We start from the raw sequence: 27,969 nt of genomic DNA on the forward strand, positions 1-27,969 counted from the left end.
AGGATTTTGGACCACTGAAAATGATACTGGAGAGGTAATAATGGGGGACAAAGAAATGTTGGACAAACTTAATAAGTATTTTGTGTCAGTCTTCACTGTGGAAGATACTAGCAGTATGCCAGATATTCAATAGTGTCAGGGGGCTGTCAGTAACTCCAGTTGAACTCCGTCTTTTTGTGTGTTTTCCCCCCAGCCATCATTCTATGTTTCTGTATTGCCATGTGCTCTTGTCCCCGCTCCTGCTCTGCTCCGGCCCCTGTATTACTGAGTACTCCATCTCTCACCTGTCTCTCACCTCCTTTGCTGCCACTTGTGTCTCATTGTGCTCCACCTATCACCTACCTCTCTGTTTATTGCTCAGTGTATTCCAGTCCTGTGTTTTCACCTGTTTGTCGCAAGATTATGCCAGTAGATTCTCCTGAGCCTTTCCAGCATTTGTATCTGTATACTGTCTGTCTGAATATTGACTCTGCCTGTTTTCCAATTCTGGTTTTTGGATTTCTCCGGATGTTTTGATCTCTGCCTGAACTCTGATGCTGACTTTGTTTGTACCTTGGGATTTATTACTCAATTAAAATCACTGTGTGCATGGTACTGGGTCTGTGATTGGATCCCTGTTCCAGCACCCTGACAGGGGCAGAAATAAGTGTAGTTGCTATTACTAAGGAGAAGATGCTTGGGAAGCTGAAAGGTCTGGAGGTTGATAAATTATCTGGACCAGATGGACTACACCCCAGGTTCTGAAAGAGGTTGCTGAAGAGATTTTGTAGGCAAAAGTAATTATCTTTTAAGAATCACCAGATCATGGAATGGTTCTGGAGGACTGGAAATTTGCAAATGTCATTGAGTAAAAAATATACTAATTATGAACACAATTAGGAGAAACTCAAATTTACACATTGTTGTAATTCTTCTCCCTTTTTGGCCCTGAAGTAGTTACTAATGAGCTTTAATTGAAGATCCTTCTGTTGTTGGTACAGATTTGTAAAATCATCCTGTGATTCTGTGCAGCTACCTCTTTCCCACTATTTCAAGCTATCCTGTCAAACAAGCTACAGAATAGTCCCATTATTGATCCTTAATTCTGACTGAACAAATTATTTTCCAAAACATCCTCACTATGTTGTCCTTCTAAATGACTGATTATTGATCCTGCTACACTTTCTTTCCTCTCCTTCCCCTTCCTTTCAGTAAAGTTCCCACTTTTCCTTTCATTTGGGTCTGAGTTCAGTTCTTGGTACTACTATGTCAAAGTTCCACATAGTTTCTCATGCCAGCAGTTCACCAAACATAGTTGCTGCACTCTATCCATATACACATATGCATTGAAAACCCACTTTCTACTATTCTGATTTTGTTTGCTGTCAGTTTTTTCTTTTATCATTAGCATTATTAATACTAGCATTATTTGTTTCTCTAAATTCTCTGTGCTCCTAGCTTCTATTGTAAAACGTGCCATTTTTGTCACTGACAACCCTTTGCTAGGTTACCAGTTAACCTTTGGTTGTGGCTCTGCCAGAGTGAAACACTTTTTGCTACAAAAAAAGACCTTATTAAAACCTGGTTCTGATGCTCCAGAAATATTAAGCAAGCTCGCCTGTAAATACAGTGCAATTTCAATATTAACTCATCCAGAGATTCTTATTTCTTGAGATGCTTTTGATATGCTCCCACATCGCTGAATCACATGTTACCACACCTTCTCAGCCTTTTTCTTTCTTGGTTGTAAATGGGCCATAATTTCGGTTCCTCACCTTCCTCTCTGGTGTGTTTCTTGCCCAGCATTCTATTATTAAATGAGGCTCCAAATTATTTATTAGTTTCAGAGCAACTATGATAAATTGTATACAGTATGTGTACCTGTGGAGGGATGCAGAATTGTAGCAGCCAAAAGGAAGTACATACGTACATGTATTCATTGTTTTGTGTAATGCAGCAAGTAACTGGACCAGGGCCCACCATGTATCAATATGATGTCATGTCAGCGGGTGTCAGATCACCATCATATTTAGCTGCAATTGATAGGTTTGTTGACAGTTAACAAGAAGTTTTGTTATTGTCAATGAATTTTGATGTTGTCAGCTACCTCATTTAAACTGTGAGCAAAAAAAAAAACAAAAACTGCAGCGTTGCTTTCTGAATGAGGAATGAAATTGGTACAAAATTCAGTAAATACCATTGAAAAGCTTTGTTTGGGTCAATTTGCATTTGAGTCAATTTTTTCTACAGCCAAATGTTAAGTCTTCCATGAACTAGAACACATCTTTTCTTTTCAGTCTGCTCTGTTTTAGAAACATAGAAACATAGAAAATAGGTGCAGGAGTAGGCCCTTCGGCCCTTCGAGCCTGCACCGCCATTCAGTATGATCATGGCTGATCATCCAACTCAGAACCCTGTACCTGCTTTCTCTCCATACCCCTTGATCCCTTTAGCCACAAGGGCCATATCTAACTTTCTACAAGTTTTAATTTTTGATGTACGTGCTGAAGGGTGGTGAGCTGAGACGGCTTCATTAGTATAGCTTCAACTGAGTTAATCAAGGTGTTCAGTCTACTAGCTGAGGGCAGCCTCATTTTAAATAAACAAATGAAGTGAACCACTGGGTACACTTGTTTACAGTAGATGCATTCTTAATTTAAATTAAAATGCTGTATATTTAAAATCTGTAAAAAGATATTAAGAATCACCTTGTATCTAAAAGGAACATGGAGATTTAATAGATTTTCCTGGATACCCACAAATGAAATGACATGTAAACATATGATAGATAATCTCCTTTGAAGAAGTGGCATGTTAATGGATGGAGTCATTGAACAATACAACATGGATACAAGCATTCTGGCCCAATAAGTTCTTGCTAACCATGATGTCCACCCACTCAGACTCAATGTCCTGCTTTGGACTCATATTTCTTTAAGCCTTGTCCCTCTACATTCCTATCTAAATGCTTAAATTATACTACTGTACTTGCTTTAACCACTTCCTCCAGCAGCTCGCTCAATGTAATCACCACCCTCTGCATGGAAAAAGTCGGCCCTCTGGTCTGTTTGAAATCTTTCCCCTTTCACCCTAAATTCAATGATCTTTTCAGATGTTTATTATCACTGCCTTATGTGCTGGTTTGATCACATTTGGGTAAAATCAGTGGCAACTTGGGGCTATAGCAGTATTTCATTTAAAAGGGGGGAATTGCATCCAATTTTCACCTTGGATGGGAAGCAAGTACCTTAATTGACTACCTTGTGGTCAAGATGGTGCCTAGGTACAGCACTCCTTCAGTCAATATCTTCTGGATAGACCATGAAACCATACATTTCACTTCTTTTATGTCTTTTATGTTTGTTTTTTGTCTTGGATGTGATTCTGGAACTGTTGGAGCCTGGGATTTGCTATTTGGTGATTGTTTGGGTGTTCCAGCACTCTACAGTCTTTGAGAGGATTCCAGGAAGCAGATGCAGTGTGGGTAAACCTCAAGGCAGGCAGGCTGCGGGAACGGCTGAAGGGCACGAGCTGATGCTTGTCTCCATTTTGCTGATTAAATCTTCCATTGTTGGCCGTTTAAAGTGACGAGAGATTGAAACTTCAAGGTGAATGTGGAAGTTTGAAAATGGTTTGGGTGTTCCAGCATTCTGCAGTCATTGAGAGGATTCCGGGAAACAGATGCAGAGTGAGCGAACCTCAGGGTGGGCAGGCTGCAGGGTGGACTGTGAGCTGGTGTTTGCCTCCATTTCACCAATTAAAGCCTCCATTGTGCGCCAATTAAAGCAACAAGGGAGATTGAAGCATCAAGGCGAGTGCAGAGGGTGAGTGCCAGCTGTCTGTCTTTTGAGCACTCTGTATTGGAGAGTGGAGAGCCTGCCACTGTGACTGGAGAATGTTGCTCAGGTTTTCTGTGTTTTGGATGTGGACTTGGACTATAGACTTTATTTTTCAATCTTACAGCTTTTTGTTTTTCACCCAATCTTTCTTGTTTTTTTTGTGCACGGGGGCATTTGGGGGTTGATGTGCCTGTTCCATTTTTTTGTTTGTTTTTTGTGCAGGTTGTGGGGGGGGGGGGGGTTTGGTTGATTGTACTACTTTTCTTTCTTGGTTTCATGGCTACCCAGAAAAGAAGAATTCCAGAGTTGCATACTTTGATAATAAATAAACCTTAATAGTGAAAGACAATTACACATAGCATGAACCTACACTGATCTGCAGAGATACAGTATTGATGATTATTTTTTTTATGACAGCAAGTTCTGGATATCGCTTGCCAGGTAAACATCTTGAGAGTTTGCATGCAGAGATCCGTCAATCCTACTACATTTCTCATTTGCTTTAAAGCTCCCAGATATCAGCATAATGTTACAAACACTGCCCTCCTATAGGCAAAGCAATGTTTAAAATCTTACAACATACTTACTTAACATATTTTATTACTTTCTTTCCTTGCCAATTTTCTAATAAAAAAAATTACACTTCTAATAAATTTTATCAATTCCTTTTGCATTGTGGAGTATTATTAATTAAGGTCCACACAAATGTACAGCTTTCTGAAACACTGATTTTTACTCAAATGATGTAAAAGCAAAAAGAGTTAATTAATTCCAGATTCAGATTTAGTTCACAGTATTGTCTAACTATGATGAGCATCGAAATCACACTTTCGAAAATACCAGCAGATCACATTGTTCTTTTTTAAACATAAGCAGCGGTAGGAATGTCACCATTTACCACTCTTGATCAGACACCGGTAGACCCCATTCCAGAACTATTGTAACCAGTGTCATTTAATACAACAGAGGGCTTTATATGACCACTCTGAAAGTGAGAGGAGTTAAGGGGACCTTTTCTGGTTGGCTGTCAGTGACTGGTTGTGATCCACAGGGTGCGGCGTTAGGACCGTTTCTTTTCACGTTATATATTAATGATTTGGATGACAGAATTGATAACTTTGTGGCCAAGTATGGGGATGATATGAAGATAGGTGGAGGGGCAGGTAGTGTTGAGGAAGCAGAAAGGCTGCAGAAGGTACTTAGACATTAGAAGAATGGGCAAAGATGGAACATCTTTGCCCATTCAGATGGAATAGGGTGTGGGGAAGTGTATGGTCATGCATTCTGGTAGAAGGAATAAAGGCATGGACTGTTTTCTAAATGGAGAAAATTCAGGACACAGAGGTGCAAAGGGATTTGGAAATCCTCATGCAAGATTCCCTAAAGGATAACTTACAGGTTGAGTCCGTGGTGAGGAAGGCAAATGCAATATTAGCATTCATTTCAAGAGGACTAAAATATAAAATCAAGGATGTAATGCTGAGTGAGGCTTTATAAGACACTGGTGAGGCCTTATTCGAGTACTATGAGCAGTTTTTTGCCCCTTGTCTAAGAAAATAAGTGCTGGTGTTGGAGAGGGTCCAGAGCAGGTTCATGAGCATTCAGAAGAAAAAACAGGAATCTGATTGGAAACCTATCAAATACTGAAAGGCCTGGATGGAGAGAGGATTTTTCCCATAGTGGGGGCAGGGAGGGGGGGGGGGTGAGGACCAGAGGCACAGCCTCAGGATAGAGAAACGTCCATTTAGAACAGATGAAGAGGAATTCATTTGGTTAGTAGGTTGTGAGTTTGTGGACTTCATTGTCATAGATGGCTGTAGTATATTTAGAGCAGAGGTTGATGTTCTTGATTAGTCAGCGTGCAAAAGGTTATGGGGAGAAGGCAAGAGAATGGGGTTGAGAGGGATAATAAATCAGCCAGAATGGAATGGTGGAACAAACTCGACGGGCTGAATGGACGAACTTTGCTTCTATGTCTTATGGTCATATAGAAAGACGCCATTTTCTGAAGAACATTTAATAAATCAGTGAGGTTTTAATTGCAATTCTATAGTTTTACGGTCACATGACTGATAGCAGTATTTTTAAAATTCCAGTTTCACTTAACTAATTGCCTGATAGTATTTGAACTTGTGCCTCTGGATTATTGGAAAATAAATGTAACGCATATGCTAATCTGCCAAACAAAGTAAACAAAACTTTATACTTTGAACTTTTTGATTAAACCATCCTTCCTATCATTATAGTATCAAGAACCTCAGTGCTACAATGGACCATTGGGCAGTAAAGTATACAGATCTAATATGCACACATAATGATTTGTTTAAAAATGGAGTTACCTTGCGGTGGACTTGTGTGGCTGTGACTTTCAATCAAGTCACTGTTTGTGACTGTCCTCAACCGAATGCTGGAGAGTATACCTGATTTAGGAGAAAAGCAGAATTCTAAAACTGATTTATGATTATTATTCTCTTCACAAAGATGTTGACTTTCCTATTTTGAGGTATCAAACTGAAAATAACTCATTTCAAGATTTAACATAGCTATTGTAAAGCTCTTATATTGCTCATATCCTGTTTCCTGTTGCCATAGAAACTATTTGCATCCTACTAATGGCAGGCATTAGTTTTATAATTAAGGTAATAGCAGATCCTTTAGGTCACTGAAAAAAGTTAAGTTGATAGCAACTTTCAAAGAGATAAAAACTAGAATACATTTCTAAACAGTGATGGGTTTATGCTTCTTTGAAGATGATGCTAAGAAAGCCAATTTGGTGGGCATTACTCAAAGGGACAGCCATCAAAAATGATAACTTGACATTGAAAAATGTACTGAGAAGGAAAAAGCAGCAAGGTTTTTTTAAATTGAAATTAATTTATTGGAAATAAGTTATTTCACTACTTCAAATTGATCCCGATTCTTCAGCTGAACCATAACTCATCCTCTACAGATCCATTTGGGGATAGTACTTGGATACCAAACTTAGACAGCTGCCTTAGGAGCTCAATGGCATAACTTTGAAGCATTTGTCAATGAAGACCAAAAAATGTTCAATCAATGGAATGAATGAAGATCAGCAACCAACGCTTCAAACTAAGAAATTAGGAAACAAGTCATACATGTCTTGTTCTGAGCAGGTTCTGTTATTTTTAAAGCTCAAAGAAAGTAAAACTTGTGTTATCCATTGAAGCACTGGAGGAAAAGACTGCAGGCAAAAACTACAAGAGAAGGTTCACAGTAACAATCATACAAATCGTTATATACTTATTCAATTTTTCAGGATCTGAGCATCTGTTGTGGTCGCATTATTGCCCATCCCTACTTGTTCTTGAGCTGAGTGGCTTGCAAAATGATATTGGTGAATCTGAAATTATTGTGTGGTCAAATTTGGTCAGGATGGTAGGCAGCCCACTACTACTACTACCATTTGTGCACAACATGGGCCTTTACAACAATCCAATAGTTTTATGTCACTATTACAAATAATATTTGGAAAAAAATTCCAGCTAATTTAACTTTAATTTTCACAGTAGCCGCAATGGAATGTACACTCAGGTCTCTGCATTGTTAGTGCTATAAGTTAAACACTGTGCCAACACTGTACCTAAAATATGACATTAATCTACTTGAAATGAGTCCCTGCATTGTAAGTCAAAATTGAATTAAAAGTTGGCTGTTTTTTCATTTTAACATGTTACCTGCAGCTGAGTTAGATTATATTAGATATGCTTTATTTGTCACACGTGCATCGAACATCAGAACATACAGTGAAAAGCCTCATTAGTGTCTGTGAGGTGCTAGCATTAGCCTGCAAGTGTTGCCACATTTCCAGCACCAACATAGCATTCCCACAACTTACTAACTTTAATCCATTTGCCATTGGAATGTTGAAGGAAACCGGAGCACCCGGGGGAAAAAAAAACAGTCACAGAGAGAACGTTCAAATACTCCTTACAGACAGTGTCTGGCTTCAAACCCTCGTCAGTGATCATTGGTGCTGAAAATTAAATGTACTAACCACTGTGCTATGGTGCTGCACTGGCTCAGCCGTAACTTCTTGAAGATAATGTGAAGTTTCACTTCAAAACTATCCCCATATTTCATCATTACCTTGATATCCAGAAACTTATCTTTTGATTGAACTTCAAGGCCTGTATTGTAGATGATTCCAAAAAATCATGCCGCTTCTAGACTCTAGACTCTTCAGCCAGAGAAACTACCTCCATTATATTGGACCTTATAAGAAATTCTTAAATGTTAATTAGGTCACCTCTCACTCTTCTAAACCCTGGAGAATACAGACCCAGTGAGTGAAATCTCCCTTTATACAACAAGAAATGGTTCACCACCAAGTTTGTGTCAGATGCTAACTTGTCAAGATCACACCTGCTAGATGCATTTCTGGCTATGTTTCCTCTGCTCTAATGCAATTGTATCTAGAGAGAACATTCTGCAACAACGCTGCATGTAGGAAAATGGAAAATGTTACCTAACGAAATTTGAGAAGCTTCAGTGCAAATTGAGGGGGAAGTACTGCAAAATGCAACTCTGAAACAAGAGGGTTAGAGCTCCTGAGCACAAAAGTTGATGGCATTGTTTTTAAATGCTTGCGGTGCTCCCAGAGAGGTGTCAGGTGTATCTGCGTACCTGACAAGATAATGGCGCACATTGTCAGCCAAATACAGTTGACAAAAGCATGCAAATTGGATAGGTTATTCTAGTAAATATCCTCCCAACCTCCAGTAGCTGACAAAAACTTTCAGCAGCACCAGTACTAGTTAACCTATTCATTAATAACTTCACATTGCATGCTGATTGATTTCTACTAACTGCTGGGATGACATAACAAGTTCAGTATGTCATAGAATTCATTAGAATTTCTGATGTCTGCACAGATAATGGGAAGTATAGTGGCAGACTTTAATGTACTCTGAAAAGCACCATACACTTGTACAATCCAAGCAATGGTTAATTGCTCCCTGAGCTATGCACATTAATAGGCTTGAGTAGAGGGGATGCTACACTTGGTCAACAATCTCTGTTGGGGTGAGCTGTGTGAAATGCTGAAGTCCTTTCTATCCTGAAGCAATGATGCTTGCAACATTTCACATTTACCATTCACTATTTGATGAGACAGGTCACTGATGCTCTCAGTTCAAAGAAAACTGACTAGATTCCCTTGCCTCTTACCAGAGAGCAGCTTGTTGAATTTGAAGGAGGCTTTGCCGAGATTGCAACCATTCCCGTTGTCCCAGAGTTTAGGGTTCCACCGACTACGTATACGCTACTTTGTGCTGCAAGTCAGTTCTTCCTTGTACTGGACCCCAACGGGATTCCAGTCACTCGGTGTAAAGCAAATGCCCAAAAGGAGATAGCAGATGATAAAAGCCATGCAATCATGATGTCTTCAACCTATGTGCAACTCACATAAATCAACAAAACATGCCAAAAGATGGCTTCCAGGTTTCCTGTGGGATGTTCAGAAAACATGTTTTGTGGCTTGGGTGTGCAGAATGTATACAATGAAATTCAAGTGGTAAATGCAAAGTAGCAGACTAACGGCGTGGCAATGTAATGCTTCCCCTGCCTGGGTTGTTCAGAGCAAGTGTCTTTTTCATAGAATGATTAATTAATCTCTTATTTATTCCCTTAGTATTGATCTTCTGTTTGCCATTACAGTCCTAGTTCTGTTAAATTGTACTACTTTGGCAGTGAGCACGATCAGTGGGAAGTCAAAGACTTTGAATAGGAGGACAGATGACTTTTGAGACATCTTTCCCCAGCTTTGTATCCAAGGCCTTGCTCTTGCCTCCACATCTCAGCATGAATACCAGCAGTCCTACTAGTTTACAAGGGATGAGTCAGGACAGCGGGCCTGTGCTCCATGGAGCCCCAGACACTTCTAGCCAAGGGCCTCAGAAACCCTAATATCTGTTAAAAGACATAGCGATAACTGTTGTACCATGGTGGGAGATTCTTTTCACATTGTTACCCATGGCCAAGACGGCAAAATTCTGAACATGCATGGTTGCAATCTGAGTTTGCACAACCAGAAAAGACCTAACAGTGCTCCAAGCATTTGACTTTAGTCTTTGAAGGATGCACCTGCAAAAAAAGAATTACGTACCAGGAAATGTTTTACTCCTGTCTGCAGCCCTAGTAATGACCATTCTGATGATGGTGAGAATTCCTACCTGCACAGGAGTAAGATTGTCTACCTGCACCTGCCTCTTGCTAACTGTATGCCACCTTGTCCTGCAAGAATTAGGCAAGTACGGATGCCGTACGTCGCATTTCGATGTTGTGGCTGGGACACACAAATAGCTGCCTGTGCACTTAAGCTAATGGAAGACAGGTCAGACTCATTCCCAAGGAGATGACCTGAATCCTGAATGATAGAAATGGTTGACATGCGGGCAATGAACGTTTGATGGACAGAGACATACACATTAAGTTAATGAGAGATTCCATTTCTTACCATTAATCCTATTTCCATAAGTATTTGAAATATGGACATAGTGAGCCTTACCTCAAATAATGATGTGTCGGAGAACATGAAGGACATAAAGAGCTTAGTAACATGGTGTCATGGCAACATTTCCCTCAAAGTCTGCAAAACAAAGGAGCTTCTAATTGATTTCAGGGGTGGTGGGTGTGCGGGAGCTTGCTCCTGCTGAGGTTGAGAGTTTTGAGATTTTCAAGTTCCTAGGGATAGACATCGCCTATTCTGACTACATAGATGCCTCGGCTAAGGAAGCTCACCAAGACCTCTGCTTCCTCAGGATACTAAAGAAATCTGGCATGTCCCCATCAACCCTTACCAATGTTTATCGATGCACCACAGAAAGCATTCTATCTGGACTCATTTCAATTTGGTGTGGCAACCACTTCGCCCATGCCCAGAAGAAACTACAGAGATTTGTGGACATAGTTCAGCACATCATGGAAACCAGTCTCCTTTCCATGCACTCTGTCTATACGTCTTGCTGCCTCAGAAAAGCAGCTAGCATATATCAAAGATCCCACCCAGCCCAGACATTCTCTTCTCCCCTCTCCCATTGGGCTGAAGAAAAACAAAAGTCTGAAAGTAGAAACTACCGGGTCCAAGGACAGTTCCGGTGTTATAAGACAACTGACTGCTTCTCTAGAACAAGATGTATTCTTGACCTCGTAATCTACTTTATTATAATCTTGCACTTTATTCTGCAGCTGCACTGTACTTTCTCTGTAGCTGTTAAACCTTAATCTACAGTCTGATATTGTTTTACCTTGGTCTATTGCAATGCACCATGTAAAGAATTGATCTGTATGAACAGTATACAAGCTGTACTTGGATACATGTAACAATAATAAACCAATTCAAATTCCAATTCCATCTAAAGGTGCACTTCTTAATGTTATTGTAAGGTAAAATGATCAAAGTAATTGATCATTTGTACCAATGAGTAAATATAATCCCAGGCAAAAAGGATCACAAATAGGGGAGAGGCTTTGCTCTACTTAGTACAGACTAGGGTTCACTGCTTCCACTTTAAACATTACTCTCTAAATCACTAATGTTAATTAAATATAAAGGTAAGATGCTTTATATCCATTAATACTCCTAGATGGGAATCATAAACTGAAACCAGATCCTCCATTCAAATGAAGACTTTTAGTAGAATTATGAATCAATATATTGGCTATCACCAAACAACCGTGCAATCAAATTAAATTAATTAATGATGTTTTAAAGAATAGAAAAAATCTTTTGGATGTTAGACTTTGGAATCCTTTGGAATTTGAAAATCTTCTATAAATCAGAAACCCTCTGTGAGTTTTAAATGTGTGTTAAGAACTATCTGTCTAAAATTAAACATGTATCATTGAAAATAAAATAACTGAGTTTAAACTACTTTGTTCGCAGGGAGAATCTCCTCCTTGTTAAGGAGAGGGAACCCAGCATGCAAAAAGTGACTATGAGCAGCCAGACCTCGCGGCAGAGACTAGACAGGGAAGTAAAACTAGTTCTTGAAGAGTAGGGTGATACAGCATAACCTCTGTATAGATATATAGCTGCCCATAGATACCTATATCGGATGGGGCTTAAAATGTCCTTTTGAGATTACGGCTTTGCTGACAGTGAATTCAATACAATCACATTACTGTTTTTGTATGTGCATATTAATGGAAAGGCAAATATATTGTGATAGAAAGAGACATATGAAATCAATCTGTTTCCTTTTGATTTTTTCCAATTACAACTAATTGAACAATTTATATTGTGGTTGGCTATTTATTTCTTAATGTTATAGAAATTGTTCAACTTAATGAACCTGAAAGGTCAGAGAAGTAACTGAGACCTGGTGCACATAGTAGAACATGTCCCAAATGCAGAGGAAGTCTATTCATGAAGTTCTGCGAATTGTTTCTGTTTGAATAACTGAATTTGTATAACATCATAAATTAATTCCCCCAATTAATGCATAAATTATTTTTGCAAATTAACTACACTTCTACCCAAATTATTTACCTCACCTTTCCTGACCAGACTTCCGTTAATTTTTGCTAATATTGCAATTTTTTACTTTTCTAGAACAAAACAAATCCATTATACCCTGTACTGTCATTTAATGACAACAAGAGTGGCCTATGGCTGAATTCATTTTACTCATTTTTCCATATTCCTACATTGGATTAACAAACATCTATTTCAGACTGAAGAATAGCAATTTCCTTTGCCATAACTGCCACTGGCAGGAAAGGCTAGTAACCCTTTGCAAGTATTTGCCTGTACTTTGCTTCTGAAAAGGCCAGACTGGACCCAGATACCCCATCTAATCAATTCCATCCTGCCATTTACCCCAATATCTTTAAATACCTGTACTTAGCTTCTGAAAAGGCCAGCCTGGACCCAGATACCCCATATAATCAATTCCATCCCGCCATTTCAAGCAATACCTTTAAAACTTTGCTATTAACACATCTCTATCTACTCAATTCTAGGGAATAGAACCTTAGTTTGTGTAGTTTGAAAGCAAAAGAACAACAAGAAATTCAGCCTCCAAGCGTGCTCCGTTATTCAAGAGAATAAGGCCGATGTTGTCTGCTTCCATGTCTCCTTTCACAACTGATCTCATAGCTTCCAATTCCATGAGTCTTCAAAAGTCTGGCATTTGAGCCTGGAGTATTTTCAGCAATTCAACATTCATAACCCTTCAAAGAAACGTTTCTCATCTCAGGCTTCGATGACCAATCCCTAACATAAAACATTTTGCCCCTTTGTTCTCTTTGTACCTAACCTTTGCAGCCTCAGCATCATTCTTAAAACTCCGTATCACACTTCTTCAAAGGTCAGCTCGCCTCCTTAAAGTGCAGAGACTTGAGTTCAGTTTCGACATAACTTCTACTACTTTACATTCAAGTCCTCTAAATATAAAGACCCACAACTCATTAACTTTGTGCAACATTTACAATACTTGTATGTAACAAATTCAAATTCAAAGACCATTTATTATCAAGGAATATATAAGTTATATGCCTTGAAATTTGACTGCTTACATGCAGCCACAAAGCAAGAAACTTGATTAACCCAGTTAAAAAAGAGACCACCAACCACTGCGCAGTGAAAGAGAGAGAGAGAAGGATAAAAAAACACATCGTGCAAACAACAGAAGCAAGCCAACAGCATCCCAAACCAGACTGAGTCTGAGATCTGCTCCCGGGTCAGCCGGGGTAGCCCCAAGCCAATGCCTCAGCCCCCAATTTTCACACCAGCGGGGCAGAAACGCATGGTAGACAGCTGAGTTCACAGCCTTGGTGCTGCAGAGAAAGGAATGGGCATTTGTGGGGGTCCTTAACGGACAGGAATCCCTAAGTCTTTTTCCAGTTTACCTGATACTAATTCTAAATCAATTAATTAGTATTTTATCATATCCTTTTATCAACAAAGTGGATGACTTCACATTTGCTTACTTTTAAATCTGCTGCAGTACTGTGCAATTATTCAAACTATTAAACTTCCTTTGAAGCCTTGTGCTTTCATCTACTTTTGTCTACAGTGGAAGCAACAAAGTAGCTTTCTATCCATCACCCAAGTCACTTACAAATGTGATAAATAGTTGATTTCACAGATCCGCACGGGAGGAGTCTACTGCACAAATGTCTTCTTCATGCCCTTATAAATGGCATCCATGAGCATTTCGCTGCCTATTGTTTTAGTCCAAAAAGATCCATCTGATTCTTCATAAATGAACAGTTGCTTTCAGATACACACTGGCTCTGTCCATGCATCTAAAAGTTTTCAGTTTTCAGTTACTCTATCCTATTTAGAGAATTTAACTTTCCTAAACAGCAGAGCAACATGGATAACTTTCCAATTCAAAAGAGCAACTTCTGAATAAAGAGAGTTTTAAATTAAGACATCTACCATTTCCTGATACCTTTAGAAGTCTGGGATAACACTTTTGTCTAAATTCCAGTTAGTCACCATTCCTGATTCAACATCAGCTTTTATTTTCAAATGGAGTGAATAGTTTTCCTCTTCCACTAACTGTATACATAATTCTCTAAAAGTCCACCATTTCCTCATTCTCATTTACAGCTTCACCAACATCAGTTTACAAGAGATTCCATCTGTCCTCTTTACCGTAGAAAATACTGTTCACTACAAAATCTCAAATAATTTTCTTTCTGTTTTCCTGTTTACCATCTGCTCTGCGGTATTTTGTTCCCTGTAGTTTTCAAAATCAATTCTAACATTTACGTTTCTGAATGTTTTTTGCATTAATAATATGGTGGTTATCACACGTAGTAGAGTAACTCTTACTCATTTCATGTAAAGCTTGATGGCTCTTGTAGTCGAGAACTACTTTTCAAGGAGTGGGAGAATTAAGCTTAAACTATCCTGTCACTTTCCCTGACCAATGCTCCTAGAGGCCATGACTGTGGAGAGAAATGTTGAACTAACCCATTGTCCGAGAGCAAACACTGATGAATGCAGCAAGACTAAATTATTTTGTACTTTTAAAAAGCTGGAGTAGCACAAAGATTGACCTACTAAGGCTGCAGGGTTCACATGCCTCCAGAACAAAGTGAAATGTTCCACCAACAACTTTAATTTGCTGTGTACACTCATAACTTTCAGCATCCAACTGAAGAACACACTGCGGCTGATTATCTATGTTGAGACAACCAATTCACAAGTCTCTCTCTCAGGAAATTGTAGTAGATATAACAGTTCCCCATCTATAATGGTTCCCCATCAGCTGAGAAAAGTCATAAAAATGACCATGATACTTTCTATGTATTTCAGCAGAATACACGGAATACTGAAGAGTTGTACCTGGGAGGTTGAACTGTTTCTGCTGCCGGGTGCACTGTGGTGAAGGATGAAGGGGTGAAGGTGGTGTTGCACTGGGAGGTAGAGGAGGTGCCGGAGAGGACGGTGTTGAAGATGTTGTTGATGAAGGATTACTGCTTGAATCAGGCTGGTAAGGAACCGGTATATGATCCTGCAGATAAAGCAAGGGAAAACTTTATATTAACATATGAACAGTAATATCACAAACCCTAGACAATGCACACAATTGGGTAATTTCCACTCACCAAATTAAACTTGGAGACTTTACTGCTGTTAATTATAAGGAATGATTTTACATATATAATTTATACTCTATAATTATGCTCAATTGATGCCACTAATCTGGAGAAATAACCTTACAATCACAATCAGGTTTGTTATCACTGACATATGTTGTGAAACCTGTTATTTTTGTGGCAGCAGCAGAGTGCAAGACATAAAAATTACTGTAAGTTGCAAAATAAATAAATAGTGGGAAAGGTGAATGATGAGTAGTGTTCTTGGGTTGAAAGATCATTCAGAAATCTGATGGCGGAGGTGCAGAAGCTGTACGTTGAGTGTGGGTCTTCAGGCTCCTGTACTCCTTTTCCTATTCAAGACTGTTTAATGTAATTCATTAGCACACAAGTGTAAAGGAGTGCAAATGATTGTGACTCTGGATCTGATGCAGCATAAAAGACACAATTAAAAAAAACAAAATAAAACATAATAACTATAAATATAAAATCAATCCAATAAAATATAATTAACAGTAACTTGTGTGCATATATATAGACTGATTGTATGTACATAAAGTGACATTAGGTGATGTGTACTATACGTAGTGGTGGTAGGGTTGATGGAGTAACCCTATTTTTCTTTGGAGATGGAGCACTAATTTTGATGATGTTTTCAGAGAATCTGTACATTAAAACCACTTTTCAGTGGTTCACACAAAGTGTCAACATCCACTCCATCATCATGGTGAGAGTAAGCATTCGGCACGGACTAGAAGGGCCGAGATGGCCTGTTTCCGTGCTGTAATTGTTATATGGTTATGTCTTTCCTAGCTCTGGGTGACATAACAATATCAGTGGAGAGAGGTGGGCAGCTGTCATTGATCGTGGTAAAGGGCAACAGACAATGCTCAGGGGAGTGAAAGCATCGTGTGGTACTTGGGGAGGAGCTCTAGCTGGCTGACCATGGTGGAGCAATCACAGATGTGGATTTAGCTTGTAGATGTCCAGATATCCCAGGCAAGCATATGAAAGTACATCAGACTGATTCCATGAGGTGCATTTACTATATTGCTGTGGGAGAGAGGAGGGGTAGGTGTGATTCCCCCAGCTCTAAAACCCAAGTTATTATTTAATGCATGGTTGAACAAATGTAGTAATCTAATACATTGACTGAATGTTACAATAGGTACTTTTGCCTATCACTTTTAACAAATGAAAGCAGGAATCAACCTGAATGAAACTACATTTTAAATATTAGTATATTATGGAACACAAGGGTAAATACCATCTTATTTTCTTATTGTTACAAAAACTATAAATCACTGAATAACTTACCATACATTTTCTTTCACCCAAATCAGCTGCTGAAAATATAAACTAATTTAGGGATACTAGTAATAGTAAATTAGTAACTGTTTTTAAAAAAATTCCATTTTGAGTTAAATGCTGCTTCATCCCATTGTAAGACAAAACCAAATACCAATAATGTACATATTCCTATATTTATTGAGTTTATAGTTAATCACTTTACAGTTTAAGTGTTCCTTGTTTAATAATTTCAATGAATATAAAATTTTGTCAATTATTTCTGAATATTGCTCTATTTTTCTGAATGTTAGAGAAATATACACAGGCAAAGGACATGAGTTTGCAGATAATCAAAATTGTTAATGATGTTTTCCAATCTGTAGTATTGTATGTTGAAATTATTCTGATGGGAACCCCAGGGGCAGAGTCTAGCAAATGATGACGGAGAAGGGCTTTGGGAAGAAATTTATTCCCAGGAAATGACAAAATAGGGAAAGCAAAACAGCATGCAGCTAAGCACTAAGAAATCAAGAAATCAAGTATTTTTTATATACAACCTTTGTGAATTCATATAGCTAACATATTCAAACTGTGTGTGAATTGAAATTAATTGAGAATACTTTACATTTTTACTTACTTTCATCAATAGCTAGGAAAAGGAAATCTTTACACCAATTTATTTTGAGAAGTGAAATGGGGGAAGGCTTAACTACCAATATATACAAGTTGGGTCAAATGGCCAGTTTCTTTGCTCCACATCCCGAACTTGGTGAACTAAACTGGTGTCCTCACATGTATTTTTAGCAGGGACCAAGATTGAGAATCTTTTAATTCTTAAAATCAAATCATATTAGCTTGGAATACCTAATGTATGGTGCATATGCACAGGCAACAAAAATTATACAGCACAAGAGAAGGCTATTTGGTCTGCTGAATATGGGATAGCCCTCTGAAAGAGCTCTCCAATTTGTCTTGCACTTCTACTAAATGCTTTTTCAAAATGTGACCAATCCTTTCAGAAACTTACTATTTCTTTTGCTCCTGTCATTATTTCAGGCAATCCATGTACTTTTTAGTCCATTTCCTTGTTTTCCCTTTGTAAGTTTAGCCATTTGCATCAACTGTTCTGTCCTCAATTATTGATGGTAGAAATAATCTCTCCCTATCAATCCAGCAAAATCCCTCATAATCTCAAGCACATACGGAAAATCGCCAATTGCAACCTTTTATCTAAAAAGGAACAGTCTTAACTCATTCCTGATTGCAGTGCAGTAAGTCTTCTCTTCATTTTCCAATGCCTTGAGATGGGGACAAAGCTAACTAAACCCCAAACCCCATGGTTATGTTGAGCACCCTAAATAGAGAGCAACATCAGGGCAGGATGCTATGGAGAGAAAATATGTGGTCCACATGCACCATAGAATTGCACCTCACGACACTTTTAACAGCTTTTCTTATTCACAAGTTTCCATTAACATAAGAGCTACCAGTGTCTGATTTGCATTATACTTCCATTGCATTTTATTTTAGCAATAAAGATGAATACAATTAAAGTCTGCTATTAGAGCTGTGAGTTTCCTCTTTAATAGATGGCGAAACAGATTAGAAGCTTAGTAAATTGTGAAACAGCATTGCAGCGAGTAGAGAAGCTGCATCAGAAACACAGCAAACAAGGTTGGATCCAGGTTGTTGGTGACATCTGGAAGGTGTCTGCACACTCCTCCTGAGGCAGTGTGGGCTTCCCTTAGTGCTTCTGCTTCCTCCCACATCCCAAAGGCATGCTGTGTAGGAGGTTAATTAACTATTGTAAATTACTTCTAATGTAGGATGTATTGTAGGAGAATCAGAAGGGACTTAGTGGGAATATGGGAGAGGAAAAGACCACAGGGAAGTAAGTGGGAGACTTGGATTGCTCAGAGATCCAATATAGATTCAATGAGCCAAATTGTGTGAGAGAAATAAGAGGTGTATATGCAACTGAAAAGCAGCTTCTGAAAAATATTATTGCAAATTATTCACATATTATTTAACCAATCGGGTATTATATAAATATTATCCAAACTACAAAGCAAAATAAATTTGACTGTTCTTGGCAAAATTACCATGAAAATAGGTTGTACAAAAATTGAGCTGTGTTGAGAATTTTATAACTTATTCTCAGCTCCTGGGTGCCAACATCTCTGAGCGTCTATCCTGAGCCCCGTGTACTGGTGCAATCACAAAGAAGGCAGGTCAGCAGCATTACTTCACTAGGAGCTTGAAGAGATTTGGTATGTCACTGAAGATGGTAGCAAATTTCTACATGCATACTGTTGAAAGCACTCGGACCGGTTGCATCAACACCTGGTACGGAAGCTCAAACACACAGGATCAAAAGAGGCTGCAGTGGCTGTGGACCCAGCAAGCTCTATCGTGGGCACAAGCTTCCCCCACCATCCAGAACATCTTCAAAAGGCGTTGCCTCCAGAAAGCAACATCCATTATTAAGCACCCTCACCATCCAGGATATGCTCTCTTCTCATTACTACCCAGCAGGCAAGAGTTACAGCAGCCTGATGATGCACACTCCACATTTTAGGAACAGGTTCTTCCCCTCCACCATCAGATTTCTGAGTGGGCCATGAACTCATGAACACTACGCCACCATCTGTCTCTCTTTGTGCACTATTGATTCTTAAATATACTTATTTTAATTTGTTATACTATTCATGTTTGCTGCCACAAAACAATAAATTTCACAACATCTGTCAGTGATAATAAACCTGATTTTCTTTCTGATTCAGTCTGGTATCCAATTGAGTCAAAAGTTATTGAAAATGCTTTGACTTCAATACATCTTCAATTGGAGAATGTTCTCATTTCAGCAGTTGACTGGGATAATGAGGGTTTTGCCATTTTGGTGGTGAAATAGATATAGTGAAGCAGAATGGGTTGATAGACAAGTCAGAGATGATCAGGATCACTACTGGGGAGGTACAAAATGGTGATCAGTTTCTGGGTCAGGTCAGAAGATGAGTGGGTGTGTTGTGGGCTGAGGACAGGTTGAGAAGGTGAGGGGGGTAAAGGTACGGAATACCAAAGAGTGTAGAGAGACAGTTGGGAGCTAGAAAACACTTTTTATTTAAACGGATCACACCTGAGTTGATTTCCCTGAATTGGCCTAGGAGTTACTCAGGCAGGCCGCCTCCAACTTGTGCAGAAATAGAATCCATAAGTACCATGAAAACTAGCTGCTACCCGAGTTATGCATGTGAAAATCAAGATTGTCAAGAGCGGTCCAGGCATTCATTACAGGTTGTTAATACAATATTGCACACACCAAGTATGAAGAGAACCCAGAATGAAAATCAAAAGCTGCATGCAACTTGCACGATCTCTGCTTTTAATTTACATTTCATCTTTTATTGCAAATGATTTGCATAATGTAAAAAAAACGCACCACCTATTCCATTTTCTGTGTCGACCAGCATTCTGAAGTTCCAAACATCACAATTTATTACTGAAATTTATCACTGAATTTATCATTGAAGCTCTGCTAAAGCCCTCCCAACCATTGACCATATCTACATGAAATGTTGTCACAGGAAAGTAGCATCCATCATCAGAGATCCTCACCACCCAGGCCATGCTCTTTTCTCACTGCTGCTACCAGGTAGAAGGTATAAGAGACTCAGGATTCATACCACAAGGTTCAAGAACAGTTACTACCCCTCAACCATCAGGCTCTTGAACAAAAGGGGGATAACTTCACTCACTTGCCCATCCATTGAGATGTTCCCACTACCAATGATCTCACTTCAAGGACTCTTTATCTTGTTATCTCACGTTCTCGTTATTTATTGCTATTTATTCATATTCGCACTTGCAAAGTTTGTTATCTCTTGCACTCTAGCTGATCTTTCATTAATCCTGTCATAACTACTATTCTGTAGATTTGCTGAGGAATATTACTTTGAACTTTGATCATATTAGGTAATTTTGTCAGCTTCTGTGCTCACCAGTCAATGATTCTCCAATCTTTTGCAAAGCCCATTAGAGGGTTCATATTAATTTTAATGCCTTGGCAGTAAGTAGCAACAGATCATGAGAAACCACTGGCTCATTGGTCTTGATAGCATTTAAATTATACTGATAACAGTGCCAAGATCCCAGTGCTACCAGATTTATGGGATTTGGTTGTTCTTTCAGCAGGAAACCATCATTTGCTCAATAACCTATGTTTAACAACCCATTCAATTCTGGAGAGCAGCAGCCAACTTGAACAAAGGCTTATATAATGTTTCCCTTGTTTTGACGTTAATTGCATAGCAGTGCCTGAGCATATAGTTAAAGCAGCAGGCGAATTGTGATAATGTATTGCCAGATTAATGGGCATAAACAAATGCTGCATCCATCTTTTTAGTGGATGTAAACTGTAATTTATCTGTTAGTAAAGTATGCTGGGTAACAATAAGAAGAGAACAGAGTTCAGCCTGAACTCATGTAAACTTATCTGAATGAACTAAAAGTTCAAGTAGGTCAATTGCTCTTCCATTTCTGTATATTGGGAGATTCAGATGAAGAATGTGGTGGCCCTATCACTGATATGAGGAGGCATACATATAAGAATAAGCCACTCAGATCCTTCAGCCAGCTCAATCAGCTCGTGGCTAATCTAATTAGAAGTTCAACTCTACATTTCTGCCTATAACCAGTAATCTTTCATCCTCTTGCTAATCAAGAATCTTTCTAGATCTGCTTTAAAAATATTCAAAGACTTCCACTCTCCTTTTAGGAATAGAATTCCAAAGAATCATAGCCCCCTGAGAGAAATAGAGTTCTTCATCTGGGTCTTCATTGGGCGATTGATCCTTTACTTTTTAAGTCACCCATATTTCTAGGTTCCCATGAACGGGAGCATCCACTCCACATTCACCATGTCAAGACCCCTCAGGATCTTAGATGTTGGAATTAAGTGCTTTCTCACTCTTCTAATCTTAAAAAGATGCAAGCCTAGTACTCTGATGTCCCTTCATAGAGCAATCCTCTCGTTTCAGGCATCTGTCTCTAAGCCTTATCTGAAATACTTCCAATATATTATCATCTTTTTTTTAAAATAAGGACAACAACCATTTACACAAAAATTCTAGATATGGTCTCTCTAGTGTGCTATGTAACTGAATTTCACTTTTTGTAAGTAATACCTCTTGTAATAAATAATAATATTCTGTTAACTTTCATAACTCCCTTGCTATACCTGTATACTACCTTTGGCAATCACACACCAGGACATCCAGATCCCTCTGCTTTTCAGAACTCAGGAGATTTCAATCACTGAAAGATGCTCGACAGCTGTGGCAGGGCTTGAATGCTAACACCTCCTACACAGTGAAACCAAGCAACATAGGTGACACGAGGAAATCTGCAGTTGTTGGAAATTCAAACAACAACACACACAAAATGCTGGTGGAACACAGCAGGCCAGGCAGCATCTATAGGGAGAAGCACTGTTGACGTTTCGGGCCGAGACCCTTCGTCAGGACTAACCGAAAGGAAAGATAGTAAGAGATTTGAAAGTAGTGGGGGGAGGGGGAAATGCGAAATGATAGGAGAAGACCGGAGGGGGTGGGATGAAGCTAAGAGCTGGAAAGGTGATTGGCGAAAGTGATACAGAGCTGGAGAAGGGAAAGGATCATGGGACGGGAGGCCTCAGGAGAAAGAAAGGAGTGGGGGGGGGAGCACCAGAGGGAGATGGAGAACAGGCAAACAACTAAATATGTCAGGGATGGGGTAAGAAGGGGAGGAGGGGCATTAACGGAAGTTAGAGAAGTCAATGTTCATGCCATCAGGTTGGAGGCTACCCATCCGGTATATAAGGTGTTGTTCCTCCAACCTGAGTTTGGATTCATTTTGACAATAGAGGAGGCCATGGATAGGCATATCAGAATGGGAATGGGACGTGGAATTAAAATGTGTGGCCACTGGGAGATCCTGCTTTTTCTGGCATAGGTGACAACAAGGTTTCGCTCCCAGATGAGCTCAATGCCTTTGATGCTCGCTTTGACCATCAAAACATGGAGGTACCGTCATGAACTCCCACAGTCCCAGATGGCCCTGTGATTTCAGTCTCTGAGTCCAACATGGGAGCATCCTTCAGGAGGGTGAATCCACGGAAAGCATTCAGCCCAGGTGTTGTAGCTAACCAAGTACTAAAGACCTGTGTTGATCAACTGGCTGGAGTGTTCACTGTTATCTTTAACCTCTTGCTTTAGCAATCTGAGGTACCTACCTGCTTCAAACAGGCTTTAGTTATACCAGTGCCTAAGAAGAACATGGTAACCTTCCTCATTGACTATTGTCCAGTTGCACTTACATCCACTGTGATGAGGTGTTTTGAGAGACTGCTGATGACACATATCAACTCCTGACTGAGAAGAGACTTGGATCCACTCCAGTTTACCTAAAGTCACAACAGATCCGCAGCAGATGCAATCATTGGCTCTTCACTCAACCCGAGAACGTCTGAACAGCGAAGACGCATACATCAGAATGTTCTTCATTGATTAGAGCTCGGCATTCAATGCTACTATCCCTTCAAAACTAATAAGCTTCAAGACCTAGGCTTCAATACTTCCTCGTACAATTAAATCCTCAATTTCCTCACTTGCAGATCCCAGTCAATTCAGATTGGCAACAATACCTCCTTCACAATCAGCATCAACATAGGTGTACCACAAGGCTGTGTGCTTACGTCTGCTGATGATGCTACTGTCATTGACTGAATCAAAGGTGGTGACGAAGGGAGATCGAAAATCTAGCTGAAATGTGCCATAACAACAATAACCTCTCATTCAATATCAGTACAACCAATGAGCTGATTATTTACTTAATGGGGAGGAAACTGAAGGTCTGTGAGCCAGTCATCATTGGAGGATCAGAGGTGGCGAAGGCCAGCAACTATAAATTTCTTGTTGTTGTCATTTCAGAAGAGTGAAATGTTCTTAGTCCAGAGCGTAGGTACTACTACGAAGAAAGCACACCAGCACCTCTACTCTCTTAGACGCTTGCAAAGATTTGGCATGACATCTGAAACTTTGACATACTTCATCAAGCAGCATCCATCATCAAGGACTCTCTCCAACAATTTGTTGATTATCACTTCAAGGCTGATTGTACTTTTCATGATTTCATCCTTTCTTTCCACTGCCTAATGTACAAATATTTCTAGTATCCTCCACAGCAATAGGCTGTGCAAAATATCATCTGTCATTTCCTTATTTTCTGTTCTAAGTTCTCCCCAATTATTTCTACTGATCGAACATTTGCCTCTGGGGAAGATCAGCAAATATACTTCCTATCTGTTTTCACAGTTCTGGCTAATTTGCTGATGTGCTTTTATTTTACTTTCTTATTAATTTTTGACTACTTGCTTTTTTTTTCCCATTCTGTCTAAAGTTCTGACACAGCATCTGTCTCTTTGCATTTATAAGGCTGATGTCGAAAACCAATTTCAGTGAGTGAGCCAATTAACAATGAATGGGTATCAGTCTGAAAAATAATGGGCAGCACTCAGAGAGTCACAGAGCCAACCTCAAGGCAGCAGACGGTGAGTGACCAGACTGAGAATGTAGACAGCACCCATCCAGCATCAGTCAGCGTGTAGTTAATAATCAACAATGGGTATCACTCAGTGAATGACTGGAAAACTTTGGACAACACTCAGTAAGTGACCAGCCCACAACAGCACTCACTGGGCAGACATTAAGGCAGTGCATTGAGCACCCAGGGCCTCATAGTTCACCAGCTATTTAGTTAAATGTCATATTTGTTTGGACATTATCTGCGAAATCCAGTATGCCAAACTTTTATTGTAAATCAAGTGACAATAACTTGTTAAATATAATGGACTTCTACAACTGTATTGCAATTGGTACTCATGATGTGAAACTGTTATTTAACCTGCAAGACTGACTGTTAGCTTTCAGGGCCAATTTAATTTTTAATTTCACTCCCACTGAACTCTCTGATTTTGGCCATGGAGTTGAGCTTACAGCAAGATCAGCCATAATCTTATTTCATGGTGGAAATTGTGGCAAAGACTTGAGAAGCTAAGTGTGTATTCTTTATTCTAATTTGGGTGTTCATTTGTATGACTTCTCATAACTCAAGGAACTGCACCTCATCTTTTGTCTGGGTACAATACCACCATTGGGACTTAATATTGAATATAGCAATTTCAGGTAACTTGTTCCACTAATGTGGCTAAACCTGTCTCTTTCAGTTTGTCTCATCCCTTTTTTCCTTTTTTTCCCAACAGTTCCAATGAAAGATCCATGACCTGAAATAACAATTATTTTCCTAAATCCATTGATACTGCTTAACCAGCTGAGTATCTGCAGTTCTGACCAGCAGTTTCTGTTTTTAACAAAGGTCTTGACATTTCTTTTTGTGGTACGATGCAAAAGTGAATTCGTGTCGCAAGGAATTGTCAAATAAAATTGAGAATTTAAAGACAGATGCCTGAGGATTACCGTCTGACATTTTTTCCAGGTGTTCCAGGCATCATGCACACTGACAAACAGCAGCACCTAAATACGTGCCCGATACACACTTGGTGCCACGTCGATGCTTTTGTACACACGGGTGGTCTACAAGAAGTGCAGGCAATCTAGGAAAAAGGCAGATTATGCCGCAAATGACAGTCATCTTAGAATGCAACTTGAAGAGTCTGCTCATGGTCAGATGCCAGGACTTGCAAGGAAATTCTCCTCAAGTTTAAAAATATATTTATCCTCAGCAGCTCTTCCTTGGGACTACTAATCTCACATTTCTTCCTGTTCCCTCTCTTCAGTCGGGATAATATTTCAACCCAATTAAAATTAGCTCTCAGTGTATAACAGTAAGAAAATGGATCAGGCCTCTGATTCTGCAGGTAAACAATGGAGAGCATTCCGATAGGTTGCATCACTGCCGGTATGGAGCTTCCGATGCATGGAAGATGCATCATAAGGTGCTGCAGAGGGTTGTAGACTCAGCAGCTCCATCATGGGAATAACCTTCCCTGATATCAAGTACGTCTTCAGGAAGTGGTGCTTCAAGGCTCCTACCATCTGGGACATACTCCTTTTGCATTTCTATCATCGGGAGGAGGCACCTGACACTGAAGATCTTTGCTCAACACTATAATAACAGCTTCTTCCCCATCATCATCAGATTTCTGAATGACCCTGGAACCCAACGTCATTATTCATCTTTCGCACTCTACACTCCCAACCACCACTACTTTAGCATTTCCTGCCAGCCACCTTATGTACAGACACTCCTGTGCCTAGTGTCACATTATGGACATACAATCAATTTATGTACATATGCTATCTTATGGATTTATATTTATTACATTTTTTTATTAATGTGTTCTTCTGGATGGAATCTTTGACCTCAAATCTCCACTGCCTTGCGGCTACACCCACTCATGAGGAAGGCTTCAGGAGTAAACCCCCAGGGAAAAATCCAAAGGTGGAGTCCCTAAGGCAGTCCTATATTGAGTTCAACGCTGACTGGAAACTCCTGTGACAATGCTGGCACCAAACTGTATCGATCTCTGCCGTTCCTTTGGAAGGGGAGAGCTTGCTACATGGGCAACAGCTTGCTCTCCATATCGTACTGCCCACGCTTTCATATCTAGATAGCTAGGATGCAATATCCATAGTGGACCTGACTGATGGAGACCTCGCACATTGTGTTCTGAATCTTAATGCGTATTTTTTCATTCTCCTTTACACCTGAGTACAGGAAATGACTTTAAGCAATATTGAATCTTGAATCTAATTTATTTTTGTAACCTATTGTAATTTTTCCATCCTGCACTGTACTGCTACCGTAAAGTAGCAAATTTCATGACCTACTTAGTGATAGTAAACCTGATTCTGATTGTGATTAAAGTGTAATTTTTTATGGTAATATTATTTGTCTAGTATAAGTGAACTAAAAGGCTTACCTTATTAATTTTGTTGGTTTTTGGCAGTGTTTGGCTGGAGTGCAGATCAGAGTACCTGGGTGGCTTCTTAAGAGGATTGTTAATGTCACATGGCACAGATTCTGTTCGCACGAGTCTTGCTGAAAATCAGAGATGGCTACAAGTGAGGAAAAAGCTTTGCAGATTACTATTATTATGCATGACCATGATTTATTTCATAATTAATAACTTAGCTGATTTAAAATGATGGCGCTCCATAGTAAAATCAGCACCCTCAAATAAAGAACAAGGCAGCATTGATTAGAAGAAGAGACATCTCTACTTATATGGTTTTCCCCTTGCCCTCTGCCCTCCACCCCCACCCCCTTAGGTTTATGTAGATTATGACCCTGTATTTTAAATTGAATTTCTGGCATGTTGAAAATTAACCATTTTCTATATTTTCCAGACATGCGACAAGCAGAGGAATTTTCAAAATTAATCCTACAAGTCTAAAGGAACATCTTGTCTCTTCAATGTAACTTTTTCTACAAAGTTGAAAGTATTCTACTTTCATCCTGTTGGAGAGATACAAAAAGAAAATAGATAACAACTTAGTTCCAGTCCAGTTTTTGAAGATTTCATTGATCAAGGGAGGCTAGTGCAAGGTTAGGGATTTACTTAAAGTGGATTTTTTTAAGGGAATTCTAGGAATTATTTGTATCAAAACTTAACAACACGTCATTGTTTCTAAGATTTTGATCAGGTAATAGAAGAATTTTTCCATTTAAGCCCAAAGTAGTAACTCCATTATTGGAGAGGATGGGTCAATAAAATTGATAATTTTGCACATAATTTTTTAAAGTCATAAAGTAATTGTAATCTCAGCACAGATTTATAAAATTCCAGATGCTGTGTACAGCATAAGGAAAAGATTTGCATGGTATGGAGTGGGACTGGATAATTCAACAGCCCTGGATGTGGTGGAGTGAACTGTTTCTTGTTCTGTAACCTTGTTTTAATTTTGATCACAGTTACAACCTTCTTTGTACAGCACTATCAAACTCACAAAATTCAACCAAGAAACAAAAATCTTAACAGAATTGATTGCATAAAAAATGTTATGGACCTTGGTGTTAATGGATGGATAACATTTTAGAAATAGCTATCAAATATTCATGCACAATTCAAATAATTACTGGTATATACACACTTTGTATAACTAGATATCACCTAAACAAGTTTCCAGAGTAGCAGATATAGCAATAATTTTGCTGAATTTTGAATCACTAATTTATGGCCATAGGTCTGAGGAGACCAACATGACTAACATGCCTGAACTAAATCTAG

The 27,969-nt window shown here is 39.2% G+C and overlaps 1 protein-coding gene across 1 annotated transcript in view; it reads right to left on the reverse strand.

Annotated features, from left to right (window-relative positions):
• Positions 1–27,969, reverse strand: part of ksr2 (kinase suppressor of ras 2) — a 358,563-nt gene that overhangs the window by 83,493 nt on the left and 247,101 nt on the right. Inside the window, exons 9-11 of the mRNA XM_073065461.1 lie at positions 26,662–26,780; positions 15,142–15,310; positions 6,158–6,238 (exon numbers count right to left, since the gene is read on the reverse strand). Coding sequence (XP_072921562.1) covers positions 6,158–6,238; positions 15,142–15,310; positions 26,662–26,780 — 369 coding nt within the window. The remainder of the gene's footprint in view (positions 1–6,157; positions 6,239–15,141; positions 15,311–26,661; positions 26,781–27,969) is intronic.

Source organism: Hemitrygon akajei, chromosome 14 (assembly GCF_048418815.1).
Source record: "Hemitrygon akajei chromosome 14, sHemAka1.3, whole genome shotgun sequence".
Taxonomy (NCBI): Eukaryota; Metazoa; Chordata; class Chondrichthyes; order Myliobatiformes; family Dasyatidae; genus Hemitrygon; species Hemitrygon akajei.